The sequence below is a fragment of the Oryctolagus cuniculus genome, chromosome 1, assembly GCF_051225735.1.
Source record: "Oryctolagus cuniculus isolate XC-2025 breed Fujian yellow rabbit chromosome 1, ASM5122573v1, whole genome shotgun sequence".
NCBI lineage: Eukaryota > Metazoa > Chordata > Mammalia > Lagomorpha > Leporidae > Oryctolagus > Oryctolagus cuniculus.
The window spans coordinates 6,495,585-6,520,827 of NC_142867.1; the positions used below are offsets into that span (position 1 = coordinate 6,495,585).

Genomic DNA, 25,243 nt, shown 5'->3' on the forward strand with positions numbered 1-25,243 from the left:
GTTGGTAATGGAGAAAGGGAAACTCATTTTTTAAATTTATTTATTTACTTTTTAAGATTTATTTATTTATTTAAAAGTCAGAGAGAGAGAGAGAGAGATCTTCCTTACACACACACAGAGAGAGACAGAGACAGAGAGAGACAGAGAGAGATCTTCCTTACACAGAGAGAGAGAGAGAGAGAGAGAGAGAGCTCTCCCCTCCACTGGTCCACACCCCAGATGCCACGACGGCCGGGTCTGGGCGAGGCTGAGCCTGGGCGCCAGGAGCCAGGGCCTTCTTCCAGGTTCCCACGTGGGTGCAGGAGCCCAAGCACTGGGGCCATGTCTGCTGCTTTCCCAGGAGCACTGGCAGGAAGTGAGATTGGAAGTGGAGCAGCTGGGACTCGAACAGGTGCCCATCTGGGATGCTGGCCTCACGGGTGGCGGCTTTACCCACTATGCCACAGTGCTGGTCCCAAGTCATTTGATTTCTCAAAGTTTATTTATTTGAAAGGGGAGAGCGAGAAAGAGAGCGAGCGAGAGCGAGCACGCTGTCAGTCTTCCACCTGCTGGCTCACGCCCCAGAGGGCCACACCTTCCAGGAGCCAGGAGCTCCATCCGGGTCTCCCACGTGGGTGCAGGGGCCCAAGCACTGGGCCATCCTCTGCTGCTCTCACAGGCCACAGCAGGAACTGGATCGGAAGGGGAGCAGCCGGGACTTGAACTGGCGCCCATATGGGAGGCCTGATGCCGGTGTTGCAGGCGGCCCAGTGCCAACCCAAGGGGGACCCTCATGCACTGCTGCTGGGAGCGTACGTTAGTGCAGTGAATGTGGTGAACACTGTGGAGAGTCCTTAAAAACCAGAAGTGCAATGGCCGTACGACCCCACAATGCCACGAGCGGGTGCCTGCACGAGGGGATTCCTGCGGGGGCCAGCGTTGTGCCGCAGTGGGTTAAGCTACCACCCATGATGTCTGCATCCCATAGGAGCCCTAGTTCCAGTCCCCGCTGCTCCACTTCCCGTCCAGTTCTCTGCCGTGGCCTGAGAAAGCAGCAGAAGCTGGCTGAGGGCTTGGGCCCAGCACCCACGTGGGAGACCCGGATGGAGCTCCTGGCTCCTGGCTTCGGCCTGGCCCAGCCTGGCTGCTGTGGCCTTCTGGGGAGTGAACCAGCGGACGGAAGACCTCGCGCTGTGCCTCGCTCTGGGACTCTGCGTTTCAAATACATCATAAATAAGTCCTTTTAAAAAGGGCAAGCTGAGTGTGCGCTGTTAATTGTGACACATATACGAATACGAGAAGTGGTGCCGGGCTGAGGCTATGAGAACTCCGTGTTACTACTGCACGGCTTCTGTTTTGTAAACCCAAAACCAGCCTGCAAACACCCTGTGTTCTCCCTGATCCGTGGTAAATGAGCACCTACCAGGGCATCTATAGAAGCCGAAGTGACCCTTCGAGAGGCCGTGACCGCGAACCGCCCTTGTCTCGACTGTTGACGGCTGGATTTTTCATACAACTTGTTGAACTCTGTACTTAGCACAGAATGAATCTTATGTGTACAAAGTTAATTGAAAATAGATCTTAGAAAAAAATAAGAATGGGAGAAGGAGAGGCAGGAGTTAGAAGGGTGGGAAGAATCACCAGGTTCCTAAGGTTGTTTTTACGGAACGCATTGAGTTCATATACCTTAAGTAAAAGGCTTCTCAGGGCACAAAACCAAATTAGTCTGAAATAAAATGTTCCAAAAAGAGAAAGCCACGGGCTCCAGGCCGCCTCCCATGACCTTCCACAGCTGTCCTGATCCCACCAAGGAACTTCCAGAGAGCGCCCCCCCCCCCCGGCGGGGGAGACCCCCCAGGGCCCCCAAGGTCTACACCACACTGCTGCCCGAGGGGTTTCCATCTAATCTCAGGTGGGGAGCCCCTCCCTCGGGAGCCACCCTCAAGGCAAAGTGGGGTCCTCCTTCTCTCTCCCTGGGGAGGAGTCCTGCCCCAGACCCCCTGAGTTGGGCAGGATCCGTGATGGTCCTGGCCAGTGCACTGGTCAGGACTGTGGGCCTACGGCCATTTCCTCCCGGAAATGACCCCTGGGGCCCACCTTCTCTCCCAAGAGAATGCCCGCCTGGCCTGGGTCACGGAGGAGCGGCTGTGGCTTTCTGTGGAGCTTGGTGACGTGCGTGGGAAAGGTGTCAGAGGCCACCTGTTGAACTCTCCGCCTGATGCACACACTGCACTGGGGACCAGGAACGGACTCTCAGGGGCAGGTGCGGCCGCCAGTCCGGGCACAGTGGGGCGGATGGGAGTGCAGGCTGACCCGGAGACCACACCCAGGAGCAGTCAGCTCTCAGAGGCGCCGACGGCCCGGACTCTGGGTCCCCAGCCTTTGCGTGTGCTGCACCCCGTTCCCAGGGCCGGGGAACGAAGGCCACCCCCTCCTAAAGCCGGACCCGTGTCCCCAGGCACCCAGCTACACAGCCTCAGTTCCCTGCCCTGCAAAATGGGGATTTCACAGCGCCTCCCGGGCGGCAGATACAGCATGAGACGCAGCAAGCCCTGGCCAAGGACAGTGCGGGGCTCATCAATGATGTCCATTTTGTATCACTGTTAATTTAGCAGACAAGGCCGGCGCCGCGGCTCACTAGGCTAATCCTCCGCCTTGCAGCGCCGGCACACCAGGTTCTAGTCCCGGTCGGGGCACCGGATTCTGTCCCGGTTGCCCCTCTTCCAGGCCAGCTCTCTGCTGTGGCCAGGGAGTGCAGTGGAGGATGGCCCAAGTGCTTGGGCCCTGCACCCCATGGGAGACCAGGAGAAGCACCTGGCTCCTGGCTTCGGATCAGCGCGGTGCACCGGCCGCAGTGCGCCGGCCGCAGCAGCCATTGGAGGGTGAACCAACGGCAAAGGAAGACCTTTCTCTCTGTTTCTCTCTCTTACTGTCCACTCTGCCTGTCCAAAAAAAAAAAAAAAAATCAGCAGACAACCGGAGGGAGCGGCACTGCGGCCCTGGCCAGCCACGGACAGCGATCCTCTCCCTCGTCACCATCCTATCGGCCTGCCTCCCTCCCGGGGCCTCTCCAGCGTGTCCAGACTGGTTCCAAGGCTTCTCCTCCATGCTGGTCAGGCAATGAGCCCGCCTCACCCACTGGCCCAAGGCTGCCGAGGCTGACAGAGCAGTGACTGCTGGGAGCACGTACAGCTGGAACCCAGGTCCCTCCCGGCTGCACCCGGGCAGGAGAGAATCCAACTCCCAGGGACCGATACCACCGAGCCCCCACCCCCAAGGACCCGCAAACAAAAAGGCCAGGGTCCGAAGGCCCCTGCTCTGTGGGGGGGAAGTTAGACGGAGCCTGGGGGAGTCCCGGGAGTCCCCTCTCCAGCACCAGGTGGGCTGCACTGGGCAGTAGAGCTTTCCCGTCTTTCCTCCAAGGCAGGCACCCCAGGGCGGCCCCTCTGCACCGAGTAGTGAAACCTTGGGAGGAACTTTTCCTAGTCCACACTCAGCAACCCTTGGTCCTGGAGGAGGAGGAGGAGGAAGGGAAACGGTGTGTGGGGGGGGCTGGACCCCAGCCCTTGTAAGCCCAGTCTCAGCATGGACTGGGGGCTCAGAGCTCAGCTCCCGGCTGTGCCGCCCGCCTGGCCTGCCGGGGCATTCTCTCCATCTCTCCATTTAACCACGAAGCCTTGCCTACCCCAGTCTGGGTGCTGGGAGCGCCCCACCCCCACCCCGGCTCTCTGATTCTGTCCCATCCGTTCTGACAGATGCCCAATAAACCTTGCTACCTTGCTTACCGCTGTTCTCTGTCTCACATCTGAATTCTTTCTTGCGCAAAGAAAAGAACCCACTGACCGTCTCCCTAACGCTGCAGCCTCTGCTGTGGCTGTGTTCCACTGAAACCCCGTGCACGTCATACAACTCCCCATGTCAAGAAGTGTTGAAAATCATACAAACCAGGGCCGGCGCTGTGGCGTAGCAGGAAAAGCCGCCTGCAGTGCCGCCATCCCATGTGGGCGCTGGTTCAAATCCCGGCTGCTCCACTTCCAACCCGGCTCTCTGCTATGGCCTGGGAAAGCAGTGGAGGATGGCCCAAGGACTGGGGCCCCTGCACCCACGTGGGAGACCTGGAGGAAGCTCCTGGCTCCTGGCTTCGGATCCGCACAGCCAATTGGGGAGTGAACCAGCGGATGGAAGACCTCTCTCTTTCTCTCTTTCTCTCTCTGTCTCTCCTCTCTTTGCATAACTCTGACTTTCAAATAAATAAAATAAATCTTTAAAATTTTTTTTCACTTACTGTTTTCACAGTTGCATGGTGCATATCTTACACTACCAAGTTTAATGGGACACTGTCCCTTTAAATCCTGCCCAACCACCTGAGTAGGTGGACAAGCTGGCGCATGCGCACTCCTCTGCGGGACCGGCCCCCTCGAGCAACAGCCTTCCCCGAGCCTGTAGGAGGGAGGTTAAAGGTCCTCCCACACAGTCCTTATACGCAAGCGTAAATCCTAGTTGCGAGCACTATATCATGCCGGGAGCCCAGTCCCTTTTTCACTCCCGAAAGTCCCACCCCCGCCAAGGCCAATCAGCGGCCCTCGCCCTTTGCCATGGCCAATGGCAGCGAGCTTGGGGGGCGTGGCCGAGCGTCCGGGGGCGCGGCCTGGTGCTGAGAGAAGCGGCGGGGCGAGCCGGGGGCTCCAGTGAACAGCGCCGCCGGACGGGGATCACCGGCGGGCGGCGAGCGGAGGCGGCCCGGGCCCGGCGGTCTCCGAGATGTCACGATGGCTGTGGCCATGGTCGAACTGTGTGAAAGAGCGGGTCTGCCGCTACTTGCTGCACCACTACCTGGGCCACTTCTTCCAGGAGCACCTCAGCCTGGACCAGCTCAGCCTGGATCTCTACAAGGGCAGCGTTGCCCTCCGGGACATCCACCTGGAGATCTGGGTGAGGAGCCAGGCCGGAGCCCGGGCAGGTGCGGAGGGCGGGAGGGTCGCCGCGACCGGACCCGCGAACGGGCCGGGCCGGGCCGGGGGAGCAGGCACCCTGGTGGTCGCTTCGGAGCGGGAAGGGGTCCGCGTCCCCACCGCCCGGGGGAAGCGGAGCCGGGGAGGGGTCCGCGTCCCCACCGCCCGGGGGAAGCGGAGCCGGGGAGGGGTGTCCCTCGTCTGGAGGCCGCCAGCATCATCCCGTCGAGTTTGTCGGGCGAGTCGGGGACCCCCCAGAGCCGGGACCCAGGCTCGGCCCGGGCGGGCTGGCGGGGGTCCAGAGACCCGGCCAGGGCACCTGTGGAAAACTTGACCTCCTGACCTCCGGGCCCGGGCCGGTGGGCGGGGTTCGCCTCCGGATGTGGATGTCAACAACAGCGTCAGCCCCGTGTTGATCAACACGGCGGCGTGCGAGGGCTACCGACTTCCTGTTTGGGGAGCGCGGGAGGACCAGGGGTGTTTGGGGGAGGGGCTTGGGAGTCAGTGTCCCTACCCAGAGCTGGGGGGAGTCCGGCTGAGGCTGGGGGCGGCCAGGGGCCCTGACTCACAGCTCAGCTGACCCGGCCAGGAGCAGTGAGAGGCCCCGGCTCCTGACTGCCGTGCAGGGCGGCAGGAGAGGGCGTGGGGCACTGGCCTGCCTGTCTTCTGGCTGGCACAGGGGGGTCCACAACTAGAGGGTGGCCAGGCCTTGGTCCTCTCGCTCTGCCTGTGCCTGGTCACCGGATCTGACAGGTGTGGTACAGAGGCCGTCTCTCTGGTGCTCCCGCCCAGAGCGCCTGGGGTCGCAGGGGGGAGGCAGGTGGGCTGCAAGGAGCCCCAGACCGCGGCAGCCAGGGCCTCGGCTGCACCACGGCTCTGAGGCTGAGGGTCCTGTGGGCGCCGCTCCTGGGCGTCACTCCCAGGCCACTGGGCACTGCGACCCTCTGCCAGTCCTCCCTGCCCATCACGCCCACGGCTGGGGCACGCCCCCGTCCGCGCCCTCCACCTCCCTCCTCCGCCTGGGCTCTCCCTCCTCCGCCTCGGCTCTCCCTCCTCCGCCTGGCCAGGCGGGGCGACCACACGAGGCCAGGGCAGCCAGCAGACCGAAGGCCTGGGCTCGGCTGAGCTGGCCTTGTCCCCTGCCTGCTTGCAGTCTGTGAACGAGGTGCTGGAGTCCATGGAGTCGCCACTGGAGCTGGTGGAAGGCTTCGTGGGCTCCATCGAGGTGGCCGTGCCCTGGGCCGCCCTGCTCACCGACCACTGCACGGTGCGCGTGTCCGGCCTCCAGCTCACCCTGCAGCCCCGCCAGAGCCCAGGTGAGGCCGGGACGGGCCCGGCGGAGTGGGCCCCAGGAGCCCACGGAGCCTGCTTGCCCTGAGACCCGCTCCCTCCCTGTAGGGCCAGGGCCTGCGGACTCCCAGAGCTGGGCTTCCTGCATGACCACCAGCCTGCAGCTGGCCCAGGAGTGTATGCGGGCCGGGATGCCGGAGCCCTCGGAGCCGCCGCAGCCGCTGGAGGGGCTGGAGATGTTTGCCCAGACCATCGAGACTGGTGAGCGGGCCCCTCCCCAGCCCCCTGCCCCTCCATGGCCTGCGGGATGGGGCCCAGGCAGCATCAGGACCGCCTGCTACCCAGGAGGGAAACGGCATCTCCCATTGCTGCTCCTCCTGACCTGAGACCCCCCCCAAAGTGCTGCGGAGGATCAAGGTGACCTTCCTGGACACGGTCGTGAGAGTGGAGCACTCGCCGGGCGACGGGGAGCCAGGCGTGGCCGTGGAGGTCCACGTGCAGAGGTAGGGGTGGGAGCCGCTCAAGGGCTCTGGCCGTGCCCCCAGCCCAGCCTGGGTGGCCGTGGGGGTTTGTTATGACCCTGGACTGGCGTCTGCGGCCAGCCAAGGGCCGAGGAAGCCAGACCTGGAGGCCCAGGGTGGCCTGGGTATGAGGGGCAGCTCGGCAGGGCAGGCTCCCTGACCCCGTGCCCCCAGAGCCAGAGCGGAGCCCTGTGCGGCTCGCGGGCTCCAGGCCTGGGGCGGCCGGGGCGGAGGCTGAGCCTGCGCTCCGCAGACTGGACTACTGTGACGAGGCCGTGCGAGACCCGAGCCAGGCGCCGCCGGTGGACGTGCACCAGCCGCCCGCCTTCCTGCACAAGCTGCTGCAGCTGGCCGGCGTCCGCCTGCACTTGGAGGAGCTCCCGCCCCAGGTGGGCCCCCTGGGATTCCTGCGGCCGCCTTGTCCTTGGCTCCCTGGGGGCCCTGCTGTCCCTTCCGACCGCTCCACATCCTGTGTCCTCACCTCCCAGGAAGAACCTCCGGAGCCCCCCCTGCAGATCGGCAGCTGCTCAGGGTACATGGAACTCGTGGTGAAGCTAAAACAGAACGAAGCCTTCCCGGGCCCCAAGGTAGGTCCCCGGGCCCCCGGGGGGGAGGGTTGCGCCCCATCTCCAGCCCAGAGCGGGTGTCGGGGAGGGGGGTGGCCCGGCAAGTGGCCTGTTGCTGCCCCAGGGTGTGGGTCGGTGGGGGTGGGGGCAGCTCCGGGGCCAGGGTGCGAGCGTCAGCTCCACGCTGCCCCCTGCCCCGTAGTTGGAGGTGGCGGGACAGCTGGGCTCCCTGCACCTGCTGCTGACCCCAAGGCAGCTCCAGCAGCTTCAGGAACTGCTCAGCGCCGTGAGCCTCCCAGGTGAGGCCTCGGGGCAGCCCGGGGGGGGGGGAGGGCTGGGGGGAGGGCCGGCCAGGCTGGGCTGACGTGTGCCCCCCCCCCCCCCCCCGCAGACCCCGAAGGCCTGGCTGACAAGCTGAACAAGAGCCGGCCCCTGGGCGCCGAAGACCTGTGGCTGATCGAACAGGACCTGAACCAGCAGCTGCAGGCGGGCGCCGCGGCGGAGCCCCTCAGCCCGGACCCCCTTTCCAACCCCCTTCTGAACCTGGACAGCACCGGTGGGTGCGGGGCCAGGCCTGGGGCAGAGAGGGAGCGAGGGTGGGTGCGAGAGGCGGGGCCGACCTGGCTGCCCTGACGCCGCCCGCCTGGTCCCCAGACCTCTTCTTCTCCATGGCGGGCCTCACCAGCAGCGTGGCCTCGGCCGTGTCAGAGCTCTCGCTCTCGGACGTGGACCTGGGCTCCTCGCTGCACAGCCGCGTGGGCTCCCGCCGGGCCTCTACCCAGGCCCCCCGAGCTGGTAAGTCGGGCCCCCTGGGCGGGGCTGCGCCCAGTGCTGAGACTCGCTGTGGGCCAGGCACCGGGCTGGCGTCCTTGGAAGGTGGAGCTGAGGCGGGGGGAGGGCCTGGCACACGGGGCCACTCTGTCTTCCCCGCCCACCGAGAGCCACACAAGCCCCGTCCTGGGCCACCCCTCCCTCTGCCTGGGGCCACCCGGGAGCGCGATCCCCCAGCGAAGCCCCTGTGTCCCCTCAGGCAAGGCGGCCCCCACGCCCCTCCCGGACACCCTGCGCCCTGACTCGCTGCTGAAGATGACTTTGGGGGGCCTGACCTTGACCCTGCAGCAGACGTCCGCCCCGTCTCCTGGCCCACCTGACCTCGCTGCCCGCTTCTTTGCCGAGTTTGACGTCGCCAAGGAGGGGCCTATCGGCTCCCGCGACTTCCACCACCTGCGGCCCCGCTTCCAGAGAGCCTGTCCCTGCAGCCACGTGCGGTATGTGCCCGAGGCAGGGCCCGCAGCGGGCGACGGGAGCCCCCAGGCCACCTACTGACGCCTGCGCGGCGCGCTCCTCGCAGGCTGACGGGCGCGGCGGTGCAGCTGTCCTGGGAGCTGCGCACGGGCGGCCGAGGCCGGCGGACCAGCAGCACGGAGGTGCACTTCGGGCAGCTGGAGGTGCTGGAGTGTCTCTGGCCCAGGGGCGCCTCGGAGCCCGAGTACACGGAGGTGAGGGCAGAGCCTGCGGCGGCGCGGGGGGGGGGCACCCGGGCCTGGCATCCTGGCCTGACTCTTGTTCACCCCCCACCCACCTCCCATCCCAGATCCTGAGTTTTCCCAGTAACCTGAGCTCCCAGGCCTCAGCTCGGCCTTCCGCCCACCTCCGCCACACCCAGACCCTGCGCCGTGTGCCCAAGGTAACCTGCCCTCCGTGCCAGACCTGGTGGCTGTTGGTGGCGTCCCATGTTGCCTTGGCCCTACCCAGGCCTCCGCCAGCTTCTCCTCTGCCCCTGCCCCTCCCCCTGCGCCCCCTCCAGGGTCTTCTGCCCGAGTTCCCCTCTCATCGACTGGGAGGGCTCCAGGTTTTGTTTTGCCGCGGGGAGCCCCGTGCCATCTGCCTGGACCACCACACGACACGGCCCCTCTGACCCAAGCGCCCTCGCCCCCAGAGCCGACCCCGGCGCTCAGTTGCCTGCCATTGCCACTCAGAGCTGGCCTTGGACCTGGATGACTTCCAAGCGGACGTGGAGCTCGGGGCCCTGGACCGGCTTGCTGCCCTGCTGCGCCTGGCCACCACGCCCCCCGAGCCGCCTGCCGGCCTCCTGGTGAGCAGCCCAGCGGGGGCCGCACCGGGGAGGAGAGCAGGTGTGGAGGCCCTGGCTGTTGACCACAGACGGAGGGTCGCTGGTGGCACTCTGACCCCTGCCCCCCCACAGGCAGAGCCCCCGCCGATGACCGAGCAGCAGACCGTATTTCGGCTGGCGGCGCCCCGGGCCACGCTGCGGCTGCGCTTCCCCATCGCCGACCTGCGGCCCGAGCGCGACCCCTGGGCAGGCCGGGCCGTGCGGGCTGAGCAGCTGCGGCTGGAGCTGAGTGAGCCCCAGTTCCGATCAGAGCTTAGCAGCGGGCCCGGGCCCCCAGCCCCCACCCACCTGGAGCTCACCTGCTCCGACCTGCATGGTGAGAGCCCCGGGGGACAGCGTCTGGGGGGTCTGGGCCTTGGGAGGAGGGGGCTGGGGCACAGTCGGACCAGACCCTGGCACGGGTCCTTGACAGCTGTGCAGGGCACCGAGCATTGCCTGTCCCTGGGCAGCGGGCAGAGGGGACCCTTCGTGCCTGCGCCGTAGTAGAACGTGGGTGTGGGGGGCCGGGGCTGACAGCCGGCGCTGGGGGACATCTGGGAGAGGCGGCAGTGACGACCCCTCCCCGCTCTGCCCCTCCAGGTGTGTACGAAGACGGCGAGAAGCCGCCTGTCTCCTGTCTCCGAGTCTCCAAAGCCCTGGACCCCGAGAGCACTGGGCAGAAGTACTTCCTGCCCCAGTAAGCGGGGGCTCTGGGAGGGGCCGCAGGAGGCCGGTGGGGCGCCAGGCGCAGGGGCCCTCCGGCCAGTGACAGACCTGTGCCCGGCAGGGTAGTGCTGACCCTGAACCCCCAGGCCAGCAGCGCGCAGTGGGAGGTGGCCGCACAGAAGGGAGAGGACCTGGAACTGTCCACGGAGAGCCCCTGCGAGCTGCAGGAGCCCGAGCCCTCACCCTTCTCCTCCAAGAGGACCATGTACGAGACGGAGGAGGTGAGGCCCGGCCCCCACTCTCCCCGCACCCCCAGCGCCTGCCAGCCTGTGCCGTGGGTGCGGCTGCGGGCCAGGCGGGCAGCACTGCCTAGGGGACTCCACCTGGGACGACCTCGTCTCCAGTTACTTCCGGCCAGTGGGGGAGGTGGGTCCCCTCCTTTCCGGCTTCTAGGGTGGGCGCAACCCTGGGACCTGGGTCCTCCTGGGCTGAAGGCGATGGGGGCTGAGTGAGGAGCACCCAGGCCTGACCTGTGGCGCCAGACTGCCCGGGTTCGAATCCAGGCTCTGCCACTTGGCGGCTGTGTCACCCTGAGCAGTTACCTACGCGACGGGCTCTCTAGCTGGACAGCAGGCACTGCAGCCTCTGTCTCAGGCCTGTTGGGGACTGAAGGCAGTCACAGGCGGGAGGCTGGAGACCCGGGCCCGAGAAGGGTGCCCAGGGGTGATGGTGGGCGGGACTCGGGGCCCACGCAGGTGTCTCTCAGCGGCGCTCTGCCCGCTGAGCCTCTCACCGGCCGCCCCGTGCAGATGGTGATTCCCGGAGACCCCGAGGAGATGCGGACATTCCAGACTCGGACCCTGGCGCTGTCCCGCTGCACCCTGGAAGTGACCCTGCCCAGCGCCCACATCTTCCTGCCCAGCAAGGAGGTCTACGAGAGCATCTACAACAGGTGGAGACGCGGGGCAGGCGGGGCCGTGCCCGGGCCGCGCCCCGGCCCCCGCTCACCTCTGCCCTCCGCCCACCCACCCGCCGCAGGATCAACAACGACCTGCTCCTGTGGGAGCCCGCGGACCTGCTGCCCGCCGCCGGCCCCGCCGCCCAGCCGCCCGGCCGCCCCAGCCCCTCTTCCCTGCCGCACGACAGCTTCAAAATGTGCAAGTCCGCCTTCAAGCTGGGTATGTGGGCGGCCGGCACTGTGCCGCCGCCGAGAGGGCCCTGCAGCCGGGAGGGCCAGGCCAGCCTCCCCGGGCCTCCCGTCCAGCCGCTGCCGTGGTCTCACCCCAGACTCGGATTCAGACGATGAAGACGCCCCCTTCTTCTCCGTGGGGGCATCGGGCGCCCCCCAGCAGCCGCCGGCCGCCGAGCCCTCGAGCTCTGCTCTTTCCCAGAGCACCCTGTCCACCCTGGTGACGGTGCTGAAGGGTCGGATCACAGCGCTCTGCGAGGCCAAGGTGAGGGCAGCGGGGCGGGTGCCCACCACCCATGGCACCCAGCAGGATGCGCGTAGGGCGGCCCCCGGGAGGCGGGCGGGGCCGGGACGAGGTTCCCCCTCTGGACAAAGGGGCGAGCGCTGCCACGCAGAGCGCCCGGTGCCTAGCCTGTGGGAGAAGCTGGAGCTGACCCCGACCACCAGGGCCCCCAGCAGTGCCTCTCCCGAGGGGGTGCGAGCTGCCGAGGACCCTGGTGGAGCCGCGCTGTCCGCAGGACGAGGGTGGCGGGCGGCTGGAGGCCGTGCACGGGGAGCTGGTGCTGGACGTGGAGCAGGGCACCGTCTTCAGCGTCTCCCAGTACCGGGGCCAGCCTGGACTCGGCTATTTCTGCCTGGAAGCTGAGAAGGCCACCCTGTACCACCGAGGTGTGAGGGCTGGGGGTGGGGGCAGCTGCCAGCAGGGACCCCCGGCACACCTGGGGCAGCGTGCGTAGCCAGTTGCTTGGCACGGGCTCACCAGCTCCCTCCCCAGCGGCCGTGGACGACTACGTGCTGCCCAGTCACCTGGAGCTGCCCAGCTGCCCCCCGCCGGCCCGGCTAGCCCCCACCATCTACCCCTCGGAAGAAGGCGTGACTGAGCAGGGCGTCTCGGGCCGCCAGGGCCAGGGCCGGGGCCCGCACATGCTGTCCGCTGCCGTGCGTATCCACCTGGACCCGCACAGGAACATCAAGGTACAGCTTCCTCTGCTTGCCGCCGGCCGCCATCCCCGCGTCTGGAGGGGTGGGGGTCCCCACTGTGCTGATGGCACCCCCACCCCCAGGAGTTCCTGGTGACGCTGCGGCTGCACAGAGCCACCCTGCGCCACTACATGGCCTTGCCTGAACAGAGCTGGCACGCCCAGGTGAGCCGGCACAGCCGGGGCAGTCCCCCCGAGGGCGAGCAGGTCTGGAGCTTGGGCTGGGCCGTGGTGGACAGCCAGTGGGGGCAGGCCCAGAGGAGACGCCCTCACCGCCCGCCCGGCCTCCCCAGCTGCTGGAGTTCCTAGACGTGCTTGACGACCCCGTGCTGGGCTACCTGCCGCCCACGGTCATCACCGTCCTGCACACACACCTGTTCTCCTGCGCCGTGGACTACAGGTACCCGGGCCGGGTGGGCAGGCGGGGGGCTGGGCGGAAGGGGCCTGCCCACGGCGGTGGGGAGCCCGCCCCAGCCCGAGTGTGATCCCCAGGCCGCTCTACCTCCCCGTGCGAGTCCTCGTCACCGCGGAGACCTTCACCCTGTCCAGCAACATCATCATGGACACGTCCACCTTCCTGCTCAGGTGAGCAGGCCGCCGGGCCCAGCCCTAGAAGTGAGAACTCCCACCGCCCTGGAGGCCCGGCCGGCCTGAGGTCGGAGCCTGGGCCGGTTCGCTGCCTCTCTGGCAGTCCCCCTCGCGGGGTGTCCCGAGACTGTCGGGGTGAGAGGGATGGACCCAGGTCCCCGCTGTGACGGTGCCCTCGTGTGGTCACCCAGTAACTGACGGAGCCCCCCCCACCGGAGGGCGCCGTGCAGTGGTGACTCAGGTGCGAGAATAAGGTCAGAGAAGTGGGGATGTCAGAGCACAGCGTCCCCAGAAACCACACACAAAACTGCCTGGGTGTCCAGCAGTGTGCTTCCAAGGCGCGCGGTATAGACCCGTGCATGGCTGCGTAGACGAGACCAGAGAGAGGCGTGGCTCGCTCAGGACCTGGGCCGGACGGGCTGGACACCATGAGTGGCTTCAGCGAGGCCCCAGTGGGGTGGTGGGGCTGGAAGTGCTGGGGGAGCCCTAAGCGCCGCCCCACTGAAGTGGCGCCCGCGGGCTGGGCGGCCAGGCCCCTTCCCCCCCCCGCACCCATGGACACTGAGCCCAGAGAGGTTCTCCCCCCCACCCTGCACCCATGGACACTGAGCCCAGAGAGGCGAGCCCGCGACCCCGCTGCCCCCCCCGCCAGGTTCATTCTGGACGACTCGGCCTTGTTCCTGTCCGACAAGTGCGAGGTGGAGACCCTGGATCTGCGGCGAGGTGGGCACGGCCGGCCCGGCGCGCTCCCTGCTGAGGGGCCGCGGCCCCAGCACGTGCCAAGTCCTCGCAGGGAGGGGCGGGGGTGGGGAGGAGCCGAGAGGAACCTTCCCGAGCTTTCTGCTCCAGATTACGTCTGTGTCCTGGGTGTCGACCTCCTGGAGCTTGTGATCAAAACCTGGAAGGGGAGCACCGAGGGCAAACTGGTGAGTGGGGGTCCCAGGGCCCGGGTCCTGCTGCCCGCCCGCACCCAGCCTGCAGTTCCGCCCTTGCCCTTCTCTGCGGATGCAGGGTCTCGGCCCCGCCACCAGAGGGCAGTGCCGAGCAGGGGACAGGACTCAGCTCCCTGGGCGGGGGGCGGAGGCAGGGGTGGAGCCACCGCCTTGGGTGACCCGTCTGCTCAGTGGGCTCCGGGGCAAGCTGACCAGGCCAGGGAGGACAGCGGGGCTGCAATGACGTGGCCCTGCCCTGCCGCCCGCAGAGCCAGCCGCTGTTCGAGCTGCGCTGCTCCAACAACGTGCTGCACCTGCACAGCTGTGCCGACTCCTGCGCCCTGCTGGTCAACCTGCTGCAGTACGTACTGAGCGCGGGCGACCTGCACCCCCCGCCCCGGCCCCCCAGCCCCACGGAGATCGCCGGCCAGAAGGTACAGGTGAGCCTGGCCACGCAGGCTGCCGGAGCCCGGCCAGGCCCCTCGGGCCTGGGGTTGGGGGAGCCCCGGGGCCGCCCGCCCTGCGCGCTCACTGCCCGCTCCTCTGCCTGGCCCAGCTCTCGGAGAGCCCCGCCTCCCTGCCCGCCTGCCCCCCGGTGGAGACGGCCCTCATCAACCAGCGGGACCTGGCCGACGCCCTCCTGGACACTGAGCGGAGCCTGCGGGAGCTGGCCCAGCCCTCAGGTGTGGGGACGCGCCGGGGACAGCCGACGCAGCAAGTGCCGCAGCGGGCACGTCCCCAGACCGGCCTGTCTCTCTCCCATAGGTGGCCCGCTCCCTCAGGCCTCTCCCGTCTCCGTCTACCTGTTCCCAGGTGAACGGAGTGGGGCCCAGCCCCCTTCGCCTCCTGCCGGGGGCCCTGCTGGCAGCGTAGGGGCCCGGTCCGAGGCGAAGGAAGAGGAAAAGGAAGAGGAGGGGGAAGCAGACACGCTGGACAGCGACGAGTTCTGCATCCTGGACGCCCCTGGCCTGGGCATCCCGGTGCGCGGCAGGGCGGGGCTGGGCGGGCCGAGAGCCAGCAGGTGGATTGCCTGAGGTGGGGCGTGGGGGGAGGGAGCAGAGCAGGCAGGCAGCCCTCGGCCGCAGGGGCTGCGGCTGAATCGATGGCACCCGCCCCCCTGGACGTCCCTGCGACATGGGCTCTGGGGATGGTGGCCCAGGGCGGCCATCTGTTGTCAGATGGGGAGAAGGAAGGGAGGCAGTCGTGGGGCCGGGAGACCGGGGCTGGGGCCGCCTCCGTGCCACGCCTCTCAGCCTCTTGCTCCCGGCAGCCTCGAGACGGGGAGCCTGTGGTGACACAGCTGCACCCAGGCCCCATCGTCATACAGGACGGACACTTCTCGCGGCCGCTGGGCAGCACGGACCTGCTGCGGGCCCCCGCCCACTTCCCCGTGCCCAGCAGCCGCGTGGTGCTCCGCGAGGTCTCGCTCGTCTGGCACCTCTACGGGGGCCGGGACTTCGGCCCCCACCCTGGCCACAGGTGAGGGGCGAGGGGCGGGGGCAGCGGGAGGGGGCTGTGTCCGGCCCCGACTTGGAGCCCTCCCACCCCTTGCGGGCCTCACTCTCCTCCCCGGCCCCGCCTCCCGCCAAGAGCTGGGAGGGGGTGTCTGTCCTGAGGTGGGTGGGCCTGCCCTGAGGGGCTTGGGAAGGGGTTCCACTGAGGAACTGTTCCCCGCCCCCTTCCCAGGGCGAGAGTTGGCCTCCCAGGCCGGGGCTCCCCTTCCCGCTGTTCCGGCCCCAACCGGCCCCAGAACACGTGGCGGACGCAGGGGGGCAGCGGGCGGCAGCACCAGGTCCTCATGGAGATCCAGCTCAGCAAGGTGAGTGGGGGGCGCCGAGTGCCCGTTCTGCCCCCCCACCCCCTCCCCGGGGCAGCCCCCAGGTGCTGGTGGCAGGGAGCCACACAGGTAAAACCCATGCCTTCGTGGTTGGGGGGGCAGGCAGAATGGGGGACGCTGGGGCAGAGCAAGGTGGGGGGCGAGGAAGTGAGGCGGCAAGCAGGAGAGGGTCTCCGGAAGAGGGGGCCCGCGAGGCTGCGAGCAGGGAGCACCCCTGCCCCCCCCCCCAGCAGCTGAGCGAGGGAGGGAGGAGGCCAAGCCAGGCGTCCTCAGGACTCGCTCCTTCCGGTTCCAGCTAGAGTGAGACAGGAGCGTCTGGGGGCGGGAGTGGAGAGATCGGAGTCCTGCCCTGGGTGGCGTGGGTGAGAAACAGCCAGGCCTGGGACGCTCGCGGAGGGTGCTCCCACTCAGAGCAGCCCCCAGCCAGTGCTCTGGGGCCTGGTGATGGCCGAGCACCATGGACCAGGGGGACATGCCGGGGAGCCCGTGGCTGCGCAGGGAGACAGGGCGGGGGGTGCAGGGGAGCCAGCCCGCCCCCCCTCGGGGTGCAAGGCCCTGCCAGGCCGAGGCGCTCCAGAAGAGGCCCAGGGTTCTGCCTGTGTAGACAGTGATGGGGGGAGGACGGGGTCCGTGAGGGACGTGGGGAGGGGTGAGGCCGCTCGTGGAGGTACTGGGGGGAGCTGGGAGAAGTTTTGGCTGCTGGCGGGGTTGGAGGCAGCAGCCACTCGGCCAGAGGAAGGCCGTGGGGCTGGGGCGGCGGCTCCCAGGGAGGCAGTGAAGGGCTTGGCATGGCCACGTGAAGCCCACAGGGCTGGTGGGGTGGCCACGGCGGGGCCGCAAGGCTGCAGCCCACGTGCGGCCGAGATGGAGCGGGGACAGGAAGGCAGCTGGGAGCCAGGGCCGGCCCTTCCCTCCTCCCGGTGCCTGCCCCCCGCCACAGGTGAGCTTCCAGCACGAGGTGTACCCAGCGGAGCCGGCCCCCGGCCCGGAGCTGGAGGAGCGGCCGCTGTCGCGCCAGGTGTTCATCGTGCAGGAGCTGGAGGTCCGGGACCGGCTCGCCTCCTCCCAGATCAACAAGTTCCTGTACCTGCACACCAGCGAGCGCATGCCGCGGCGCGCGCACTCCAACATGGTAGGCCCGCGTGGGGCTGGGCGGAGCCGCAGGGGCGGGGGCGGGGCCGGGGCCGACGGGCGCACTCCAACATGGTAGGCCCGCGTGGGGCTGGGCGGAGCCGCGGGGGCGGGGGCGGGGCCGGGGCCGACGGGCGCACTCCAACATGGTAGGCCTGCGTGGGGCTGGGCGGAGCCGCGGGGGCGGGGGCGGGGCCGACGGGCGCACTCCAACATGGTAGGCCTGCGTGGGGCTGGGCGGAGCCGCGGGGGCGGGGGCAGGGCTGACGGGCACTCGGCGGGGGAGAGGCCCAGGGCCCCGTGGGCACCCAGTGCTGGCCCTTTGTCCCCAGCTGACCATCAAAGCGTTGCACGTGGCCCCCACCACCGCCGTGGGCGGGCCCGAGTGCTGCCTCCGCGTCTCCCTGATGCCCCTGCGGCTGAACGTGGACCAGGTGAGTGGGCGCGGGGAGAGCCCAGGGGGCCCCGGCCGTCTCGGGCCTGCGAGGCTGACCGCGTCCCACCTGTCCCTGCAGGACGCCCTCTTCTTCCTCAAGGACTTCTTCACCAGTCTGGCAGCTGGCATCAACCCCATGGTCCCAGGGGAGAGCTCTGCGGAGGGTGAGAGGCTGGGCCAGTGAGGGAGGGGCCGGCCCCCCGACCCCACCCTCACTCCATGGCCTCCCCCCCCAGCTCACCCTGAGACGCGAGTCCGAACCAGCAGCCCCCAGGAAGGGCAGCCGGAGGCCGCGGCGGGTGGGCCCAGCTCCCCCTCGGCAGAGCGGCAGCCCGTCTACTTCAGGTAGGGCTGCGGGTGCGGGCCGGGCCAGGCTGCGGGGCTCAGGGGCGGCGACCAAGACCCACCCTCCCCTCCCACCCACCCAGGGAGTTCCGCTTCACATCGGAGGTGCCCATCTGGCTGGATTACCACGGCAAGCACGTCACCGTGGACCAAGTGGTAAGGGTGGCCGTGGGGGGGGCCCGTGGGGTCCCCGTGCTGCTCAGGGCCTCCGTGCAGCCGCCACTCGTGTCCAGCGGCTCTGTGGGCTGGCCGGTCCCCCGCCTGTGCCATCCCGTAAGCCTGACCCCCCCCCCCAGGGCACCTTCGCTGGCCTCCTCATCGGCCTGGCGCAGCTCAACTGCTCGGAACTGAAGCTCAAGCGGCTGTGCTGCCGGCACGGGTGAGCCCCCGGGCCCCGCCTGCCCCCACCCCCACCTCCCCCCCGTGGGGCGGCACAGCGCCCCTCGCCGCGTACACAGCTGGGAGGCCCAGGGCAGGCGCCCCACGCCCTCCGCCCCCGCCTCCCTCACCTCTTCCCCGCCAGGCTCCTGGGTGTGGACAAGGTACTGGGCTATGCTCTCAACGAGTGGCTGCAGGACATCCGCAAGAACCAGCTGCCCGGCCTGCTGGGCGGCGTGGGCCCCATGCACTCGGTCGTCCAGCTCTGTGAGTGCCCCTGGGGGTGGGGAGGCGGGCCTGGAACCGCGCGGGGCGGCCTGAGCCTCCTGACCGCCTCGACCCCCCCCCCCGCCCCAGTCCAAGGGTTCCGGGACCTGCTGTGGCTGCCCATTGAGCAGTACAGGAAGGACGGGCGCCTCATGCGGGGGCTGCAGCGGGGGGCTGCCTCCTTCGGCTCCTCCACAGCCTCCGCTGCCCTGGAGCTTAGCAACCGGCTGGTGCAGGCCATCCAGGTGAGAGCCAGGGCTCCGGCCCGCCCCCTCCCGCCCCAGGGCAGGTCTGGCCTCAAGACCCCCAGGGAGTGGCTGCCCCGCCCAGGCCGCCACAGCCCACCATGTGGGCATGCGCACAGCAGGTCTTACGGAGGGGGGGGCTGTGCTCACAGAGACCCGAAGGCTGGCCCTGGCTCACTGAGGCCATGAGCCCTGCTAGTCCCAGGGGGACCCCCGGAGCCAGGAGCTGACCTCTGCCAGCCGCTGCAGGCAGAGCCGGGCAGTAGGGAGGGTGACCGCGGCCTTGGCGGTTGTAGGCTCAGGCCTCATGGGGTGGAGGGCGGGGTGTCAGAGGGCCTGGGTTGGGTTGGAGAGCGCAGCATTGGGTGAGATGTGGGGCAGGGCGCAGAGGGGCTCACCGGTGGGCCACGGGGCCTCTGCGGCCGCTGCCTCTGGGGCCCAGAGGCCGGGAGGAGCAGGGCGGCAGGTGGCACACAGCCCGAGTGGAGCCTGCTTGTGTGAGGCGGTCAGCGGAGGAGGGTTTGGGCTTGAGGACCCTTTAGGGAAGCCCCTCCAGTCATCTGCCGGCCTCAGTTTCTCCAGCCTGAGCTGTGGGAGTCGCGGGAGGGGCAGGGGCGTGGGGCGTCCCTGCGCTGGCCAGGGGGCCGACGGGCGTGCCCAGACCAGCTCCTCACGCTGCGCTCTCTCAGGCCACGGCGGAGACCGTGTACGACATCCTGTCCCCGGCGGCACCCGTCTCCCGCTCCCTACAGGGCAAACGCTCTGCCCGCAGGCTGCGCAGAGGCCAGCAGCCTGCCGACCTGCGGGAGGGCGTGGCCAAGGCCTACGACACGGTTCGGGAGGTGAGGAAGCCCGGCCCCGCTCGCGATGACCCCCACCCGCCCCTCCCACGGAGCCTGCGCTGACCTCTGACCCCCACAGGGCATCCTGGACACGGCTCAGACCATCTGTGACGTGGCGTCGCGGGGCCACGAGCAGAAGGGGCTGACGGGCGCTGTGGGGGGCGTGATCCGCCAGCTGCCGCCGACCGTGGTGAAGCCGCTCATCGTGGCCACGGAGGCCACGTCCAGCCTGCTGGGGGGCATGCGCAACCAGATCCTCCCCGACGCCCACAAGCACCACGCCCTCAAGTGGCGCTCCGAGGCCCAGGACTGAGCCGAGGGGCGCCCGGGACCCGGGGGCGGGGGGCCGTGACCCACCCCAGGCTAGGCCTGGACCCTTCAGGGGACGCCACTGTGAAGGGCCTGCCTGGCCCCCGTTGCCAGTTCGCCGCGAGGCCGGGGCCCTGCCCTGCGGCCTCAGCCTGCCTGCACTTTCCTTGGGCCTGCCCCGCCGGCCGGGCCCACGCCGCCGCCCGTCCCAGGACGGGCGCTTCCGGACTCTTGGACCTGACCCCACTCAGCCAAATGTCGTTCCGTGTCTCGGGGGAGGCAGGGGACAGACACCGTGTGGTTCAGTGTATTTTTACGCTCCTTGAGCGTGTGGGTCGGTGTCTGCATGAAGTGGAATAAACCGCGCCCACCGCCAGCCCCTCGCAGACCCCGTGTCTCTGTGGGGTCCCTGTTAGCCCCGGCCTCCTACCAGATCCTGCCTCGGTCCGCTCCTCGCTGTCGCCACCAGGGGTCGCCACCGGCTCCCGCTGTCCACCCACCCTGCACTTCCCCAGCCCCGGGCCCTGTCTTGCCACTTGGGGGGGGGGGGGGGGGCTGGCACCCTGACCCCTCCTGAGAGACCAGCTCAGCGTGGCGGGGGAGGGAGCAGTGACCCTTGGAGCCACCCTGCCTGCTCACGTTCCCACAAGGTTCAGGAGAGGCCTCACCCCCGGGGACACCAGGGTGACTCTGCCTGGGCCTCCGGGTCTTGTCCCTCCTGGTGGCCCCTGCCTGCTGGCCCAGAGAGCAGGAGTGTCACTCGAGACTCCGGGGCCTGGGTCACTGTCCCCGACATCCCCAGCAGGAGGCTTTTGGGGGTGATCAGACCTGTGCCCTGGGGTCCCAGCTCTGGGCCCAGAAGGGGAAGCAGCCGGGGGACAGTGCTGTCCCGACCAGCACTTGCCCACAGCCTGGGGAAACGCGCGTCACGCCTCCCCACTCCAGTCCTCACTAGCAGCTGTGGGGAACCAGAGGCCTGTGGAGGAGCCCTCAGCTTGCTGGGTTGGCCAAGGTGTCCAGGTGTCCCCAGGGCGCTGGGAGCAGGCGGGAGCTTCGCCAGGGACCCTGGGGTCCTGGTCACCAGGGTACTTGGCTGAGTGTGACTCAGTGGCCCGGCTGGGGCCTGAGGCCACCAGGAGGGGCAGCGGGGCCCCAGCGTGGTGCTTCCTGGACCTGCCCCCGCCTGCCGGGGCACAGTCCAGGGTTCCCTGCCCTTCGAACCATACTCAGATTGGGATTGACTCAGAGTGGGGTAATCATTAACCCGCCAGGGGCTGGGTCAACGGCTCAAAAGGCGCCGGGCCCTCTGGGTCCCCACTTCCTCCTGTGCCCCGAAGGCCAGCCAGGCACCAGGTAAGGCACTTCCCACGGCTGGCACCCCTGCAGCCCCCGCTGCCCCAGGGTGGCCCGAGCCCAGGCGCCTTCCTGCGGGGTCACTAGGCCTGAGGGACAAAGGAAGGGCCCCGGGCAAGCGCCTTCCTGCGGTGTGCCTCGGTTTCCAAGCGTGGCCCGAGGAGGGCAGAGCATCGGCTTTCAGAGCCGTGCAGCCCCGGGGAGCCGGGGGCACCCCACGGGCACTGGGACCCCCACAGGGCCCGACGCTGGTCTCGCTGGCCTGTGTGGGAGGGGGCTGGGTTACCTGCGTGGTCTCTGCAGGCTCATCCTGCCCGGGGAGCCCCCACCCCCCTGCACCCCAAGAGGGAGGACGCCATTTCAGGGAGGTCGCCAGGGTTCCAGGGACCCCAGAGCCCTGTCAGTGGCCCACCGCAGCCTCCTCTGCCTCTCTGGGCCCGTGTCCACCAGCAACGGAGGAGAGCATGGCCCAAGTCCACCCTGAAAGTTCCCTTCTCCAAAATGCCAGCTGGCGCCTGTCACCCGAGCCCCTGGGGTCAGCCTGGCTGGGAGGGGCCAAGAGCACATTGCAGGGAGGTGCTCCCTGGCCAGACCCCAGGCTCGAAGGCGGCCCGGTTCACGTGGGAGGAACCCGCAGCGGCTTCGAGAGGTTAAGCCACCTGTTCCAGGTCCCCCGGCCCCCAGGCCGTGGGGCTGGGTCTTCCCACAGCAGTGTGGGTGTCGGCGTCTCTCCCAGCTCCCCCACCTCGCTGCTGCTCCGCGCCTCCTTCCTCCCTTAGCCCCTCTGCCTCCCTCTCCTCTGTCCCCCACCCCGAGGCACTGGGAGCCCCTGGAGACTGGCAGCTGCTCCGGCCCCTCGGCTCCGTGACAGCAGCCAGGAGGGTGGGCAGAGGGCAGAGGGCGCAGGCCCTGGTGGCCAAGCCTGAGGCTGGGCCCGCGCTCCAGGCGGAAACGAAAGGCCCCAGGGACGGAGGGCGTGGGTGTCGGTGGGCAAAGGCTGCCCGGGTTGTAAATCGGAGCCACTCCCAGCTTTTATGAGGCAGATTTGGGGTTGAACTTGGACTTCGCCCAGGAAGGAGCCTGGGCACCACACGGGCGCCAGGGGTGGGCCCTGCATGATAAGGAACCTCCGAAGGAAGACGTGGACCTGGGGCCACCAGAACCCGGGGCCCCGGCTGAGCGGGCTGCGGGGACCCCCGATCCCTCCGCGGCGAGACCCCAGGCCTCCGGTTGGCTCCCACCCCCTGTAACAGCAACTCCATGTGGAATGCCCGTCTTTCCAGTGGGGCTGCTGTTATCCGGGGCGGGCGCCGGTACCCACGGAGAAGAGGCAGCGGCGGGGACTTCGTAGCCAGGCGCGGGCAGGCTGTCGCGGATCGCCGAGACCGAGTGCACAGGGCTCTGACCTATGAATTGACAGCCAGTGCTCCGTCTCCCCTCTGGCTGCCAATTCCATAGGTCACAGGTATGTTCGCCTCAATGCCGGCCGCCAGCACCTGCCGGGGCGGGGTGGGGCAGGTGCCCTGCGTGGTCCAGGTTCCGCTCCTCCACCTCAGGCCGGGCCTTCCTGGATCCCAGCACGCTGTGCTACCCCAGAGCACTGCACCCCCTGGGCGCCACCACCGTTCTGGGCTCCGGGTCCCACCGTTCCCATTCCCAGGGAGCTCAGCCCCAGCCGGCCGGGAGTGTCTGCCGGGCAGGCAGCGAGCCTGCGTCCTGCACCCACCGCAGCCCAGGGAGCCACGGTTTTCATGCCACAGCCTCTGCTGAGCACAGGGCCCCCCGCCTCCTGGGCCGTGCCCTCCCTCTCCCGCCAGCCTCATCTCCCTGCAGCCCTGCCTTGGCTCCGGCTCCCCCCGCCTTGCTGTGACCGGTGGAGCGGTTCCCCCAGCCCCCGGGACTCTAATGAGCACCGTTGGGTGGGGGCAGTAGCATCTAAGGGCCCTGCCCTCCCCCCTCTCCCGCCTGCAACAGCCGCACCCCTGCCCTAGCCTTCACGGTGTGGTTCTGGAGAGATTTCTCATTTGAGTAAGATTCTATGGCCACGAATGCCCGTGTCGCTCATCCAAGTGCCTGGGGTCAGACCCCAGCTCCGCCCCCAATCCCAGCTTCCTGCTGGTGGAGACCCTGGGAGGCAGCCGTGACAGCCCAAGTAGTCGGGTCCCTGCCACCCACATGGGAGGTGGAGCTATTGCAGGAGTAACCAGCGGATGGGGGCTCTGCTGTCTGTCTGTCTCTCTCTTCTCTCTGCCTCTCAATTAAAAATAATAATAAAAATAAAAAGCAGCAGCAGCAGAGGCCTGAGAATGAAGTCCCGGTCACTCAATGCAGCACCTGGGTCCCCAGCCCTCCCCGAGCCGCTCGCGGCCATCGCTTGGAGCGCTGCAGGCAACCTGTAGGGTGGCTGTCGCCTGGCAGACACAGGCTCAGGGAGCGGTGAGCGTTCACTACAGCCACACGGCAGGTTGAGTGCTGAGGCTGGCGCTGCGGGCGACGCTGTCTGGCCCCCACTCTGGTCCCTAAGCCGCCGGCTCTTGGGCCTCCTGCGGGCGGCTCTCGCCCCCGGTCCCGGCTGCCCGTCAGCACCAGCCTCCGCGCCCGGTGTCGCCCATGAGCCTGTAGGACCTGCTCTATAGGCGGCTCTGGGGCCCCGCCCTGCCTATCTTGTTCCGGAGGAGCTAAGGAGCCCAGGGCACTTATCTTATCCTCGTGCTGGCCTGGACTCCTGGGGCACAAAGTCCACGACTTACTCATCCTGCTGGCCTGGCTTCCCACCCATGGCAGGCATCGGCCATACGCGGGCGCTGGTGGGGCGCTGGACTCTGCCCCGCGGGGTGCTGTCGGGCCTCGGCTCGCGGACGCCATGCGTTAGCTCGGGACCGGGCAGACCCTGACTCGGCCTCTGCAGGTCTCGCTGGGTCTCACCCGGTCCCTCTCGGCACCCTTGCGACCTGCCTGCCCCCCCTGCAGTCTGCTTCCTCTCCTGCCCCACTCCCCAGCTCCCACCTGCGGGCTCGCACCTGGCCATTGGCAGCGTCTCCCCTAGCCTCCCACCCTGGCACAGGAGAGGTGATTATTAAATGCGCACTGAAAGGGCCGCCCGCAGGGGTGAGTGACGATGCTCAGGGAGGCCCGGCTTCGTCATCCTGCACAGGTGTGGCCCTTGGACGCTGCTAGGCATGACACACGTCTCCTTCGAGTACCGAGAAGGGCGCAGGCGGAGGGTGCGGTCGGGGTTTGGCCCGGGACCGAGACGCCGAAGGGCGCCGCCAGGGGGCGTCGCGGGCCTCGCGCTGCTCCCCGAGCCCCCTCCCTGCCGCCTCCAAGCCGCCCCGGAAGCTGCGGCCGGTGCCGCCCGGGCAGGGGCAGAAGAGGAAAGCCCTGGCCCTGCGGAGCCCGGGGGCCTTGGGGTCCCGCGCGATCCTGACCTTTGCGGCCGCGCACGCGGGCTCCCAGGCAGCGGTGCGCTCGCCGCGGCTCTGGTTCTCCACCTGCACCCCTGCTGGCCGCCGTTCTGTTGCACAAAATAACACTTGGTTTCCACCTCCCGTCTGTGGCCGCGGCTCGTCCTCCCCTCCCCCATCACGGCAGGGGCTTCAAAAGCACAGTCTGTGAAAAAGCCGTGGACGGAGCATCACAATTTTTTTTTTTTTTTGCATCGAAATAAATTTATCTCTGGGCCAAAACACTGTGGTGCAGCGTTGGTTAAGCCTGGCTAACCCCAGCGGCAGCCCTGGCTGCTCCACGTCCCATCCAGCTCCCTGCTGTGGCCTGGGAGGGCAGTGGACGACAACCCAAGTGTTGGGCCCTGCACCCGCGTGGGAGGCCTGGAAGACGCTCCTGGCTCCTGGCTCAGCCCTGGCTATTGCAACCGCTTGGGGATGAACCAACGGATAGAAATTCTCGCTCTCTCTGTAACTTCTGCCTTTCAAATAAATAAATAAATCTTTAAAAAATAAAAGTCAAGGGCAGCCATTCGGGGCCATGGTTAAGACGCTTGAACACCTACACGCCACATCGAGAGCCGGTCCAGGTGCCTTCCCCCCCACAGCTCTCCCCCAGTGCACTTGGCGGGAGACAGAAGGGAGGACCGGGACGTGGGGCCCCCAGGCTGCGAGGCCATCTCCTTCCCTCCCGTGGGCGAGTGACCCAGTGGATAGAAGAGCTGCCTCCTGCGCCTGCGTTTCAAACAGCCTCTCAGGGAGCTGGGGGTGGGGGCGGGGGCGGGTGCTGCGGCTCACACAGTCAGCAAGGCCTGAGCCCAACCGACGGCGCTGGGGTCTGTGCCCTGGGCCCTTACGCTCCGCTGCCAGCAGGGTGTGTG

At 68.4% G+C, this 25,243-nt stretch overlaps 1 protein-coding gene and 1 non-coding gene across 6 annotated transcripts; both read left to right on the forward strand.

The window, feature by feature from the left end:
• Positions 1 to 4,621: 4,621 nt before the first annotated feature.
• Positions 4,622 to 19,942, forward strand: ATG2A (autophagy related 2A). Of its 5 annotated transcripts, none has more exons than XM_089325347.1 (41): positions 4,626 to 4,911; positions 6,085 to 6,247; positions 6,330 to 6,482; positions 6,622 to 6,724; positions 6,996 to 7,131; positions 7,231 to 7,329; positions 7,511 to 7,607; positions 7,700 to 7,864; positions 7,963 to 8,103; positions 8,339 to 8,576; positions 8,660 to 8,807; positions 8,903 to 8,995; positions 9,248 to 9,403; positions 9,515 to 9,758; positions 10,022 to 10,118; positions 10,209 to 10,368; positions 10,897 to 11,039; positions 11,126 to 11,265; positions 11,375 to 11,541; positions 11,795 to 11,945; positions 12,052 to 12,251; positions 12,341 to 12,421; positions 12,550 to 12,656; positions 12,749 to 12,841; positions 13,497 to 13,567; positions 13,694 to 13,770; positions 14,046 to 14,216; positions 14,333 to 14,459; positions 14,542 to 14,756; positions 15,047 to 15,255; positions 15,463 to 15,595; positions 16,554 to 16,745; positions 17,077 to 17,178; positions 17,260 to 17,344; positions 17,417 to 17,525; positions 17,609 to 17,681; positions 17,822 to 17,904; positions 18,049 to 18,170; positions 18,261 to 18,415; positions 19,105 to 19,257; positions 19,337 to 19,942. In XM_089325347.1, the coding sequence occupies exons 1-41, from the start codon at positions 4,741 to 4,743 to the stop codon at positions 19,568 to 19,570; spliced, it is 5,757 nt and encodes a 1,918-aa protein (XP_089181473.1). In that variant the 5' UTR covers positions 4,626 to 4,740; the 3' UTR covers positions 19,571 to 19,942. The 5 variants fall into 5 exon arrangements, 3 of the variants coding, with proteins under 3 accessions (XP_089181473.1, XP_089181477.1, XP_089181484.1); XM_089325351.1 differs by having other exon boundaries at positions 14,046 to 14,210; XM_089325358.1 differs by having other exon boundaries at positions 4,813 to 4,939.
• Positions 19,943 to 20,591: 649 nt separating this feature from the next.
• On the forward strand, positions 20,592 to 25,077 carry LOC138848568 (uncharacterized). The gene is made up of 3 exons (XR_016216221.1): positions 20,592 to 20,919; positions 22,203 to 22,384; positions 24,074 to 25,077. It is a non-coding gene; the product is annotated as an uncharacterized LOC138848568 (transcript).
• Positions 25,078 to 25,243: the final 166 nt, after the last annotated feature.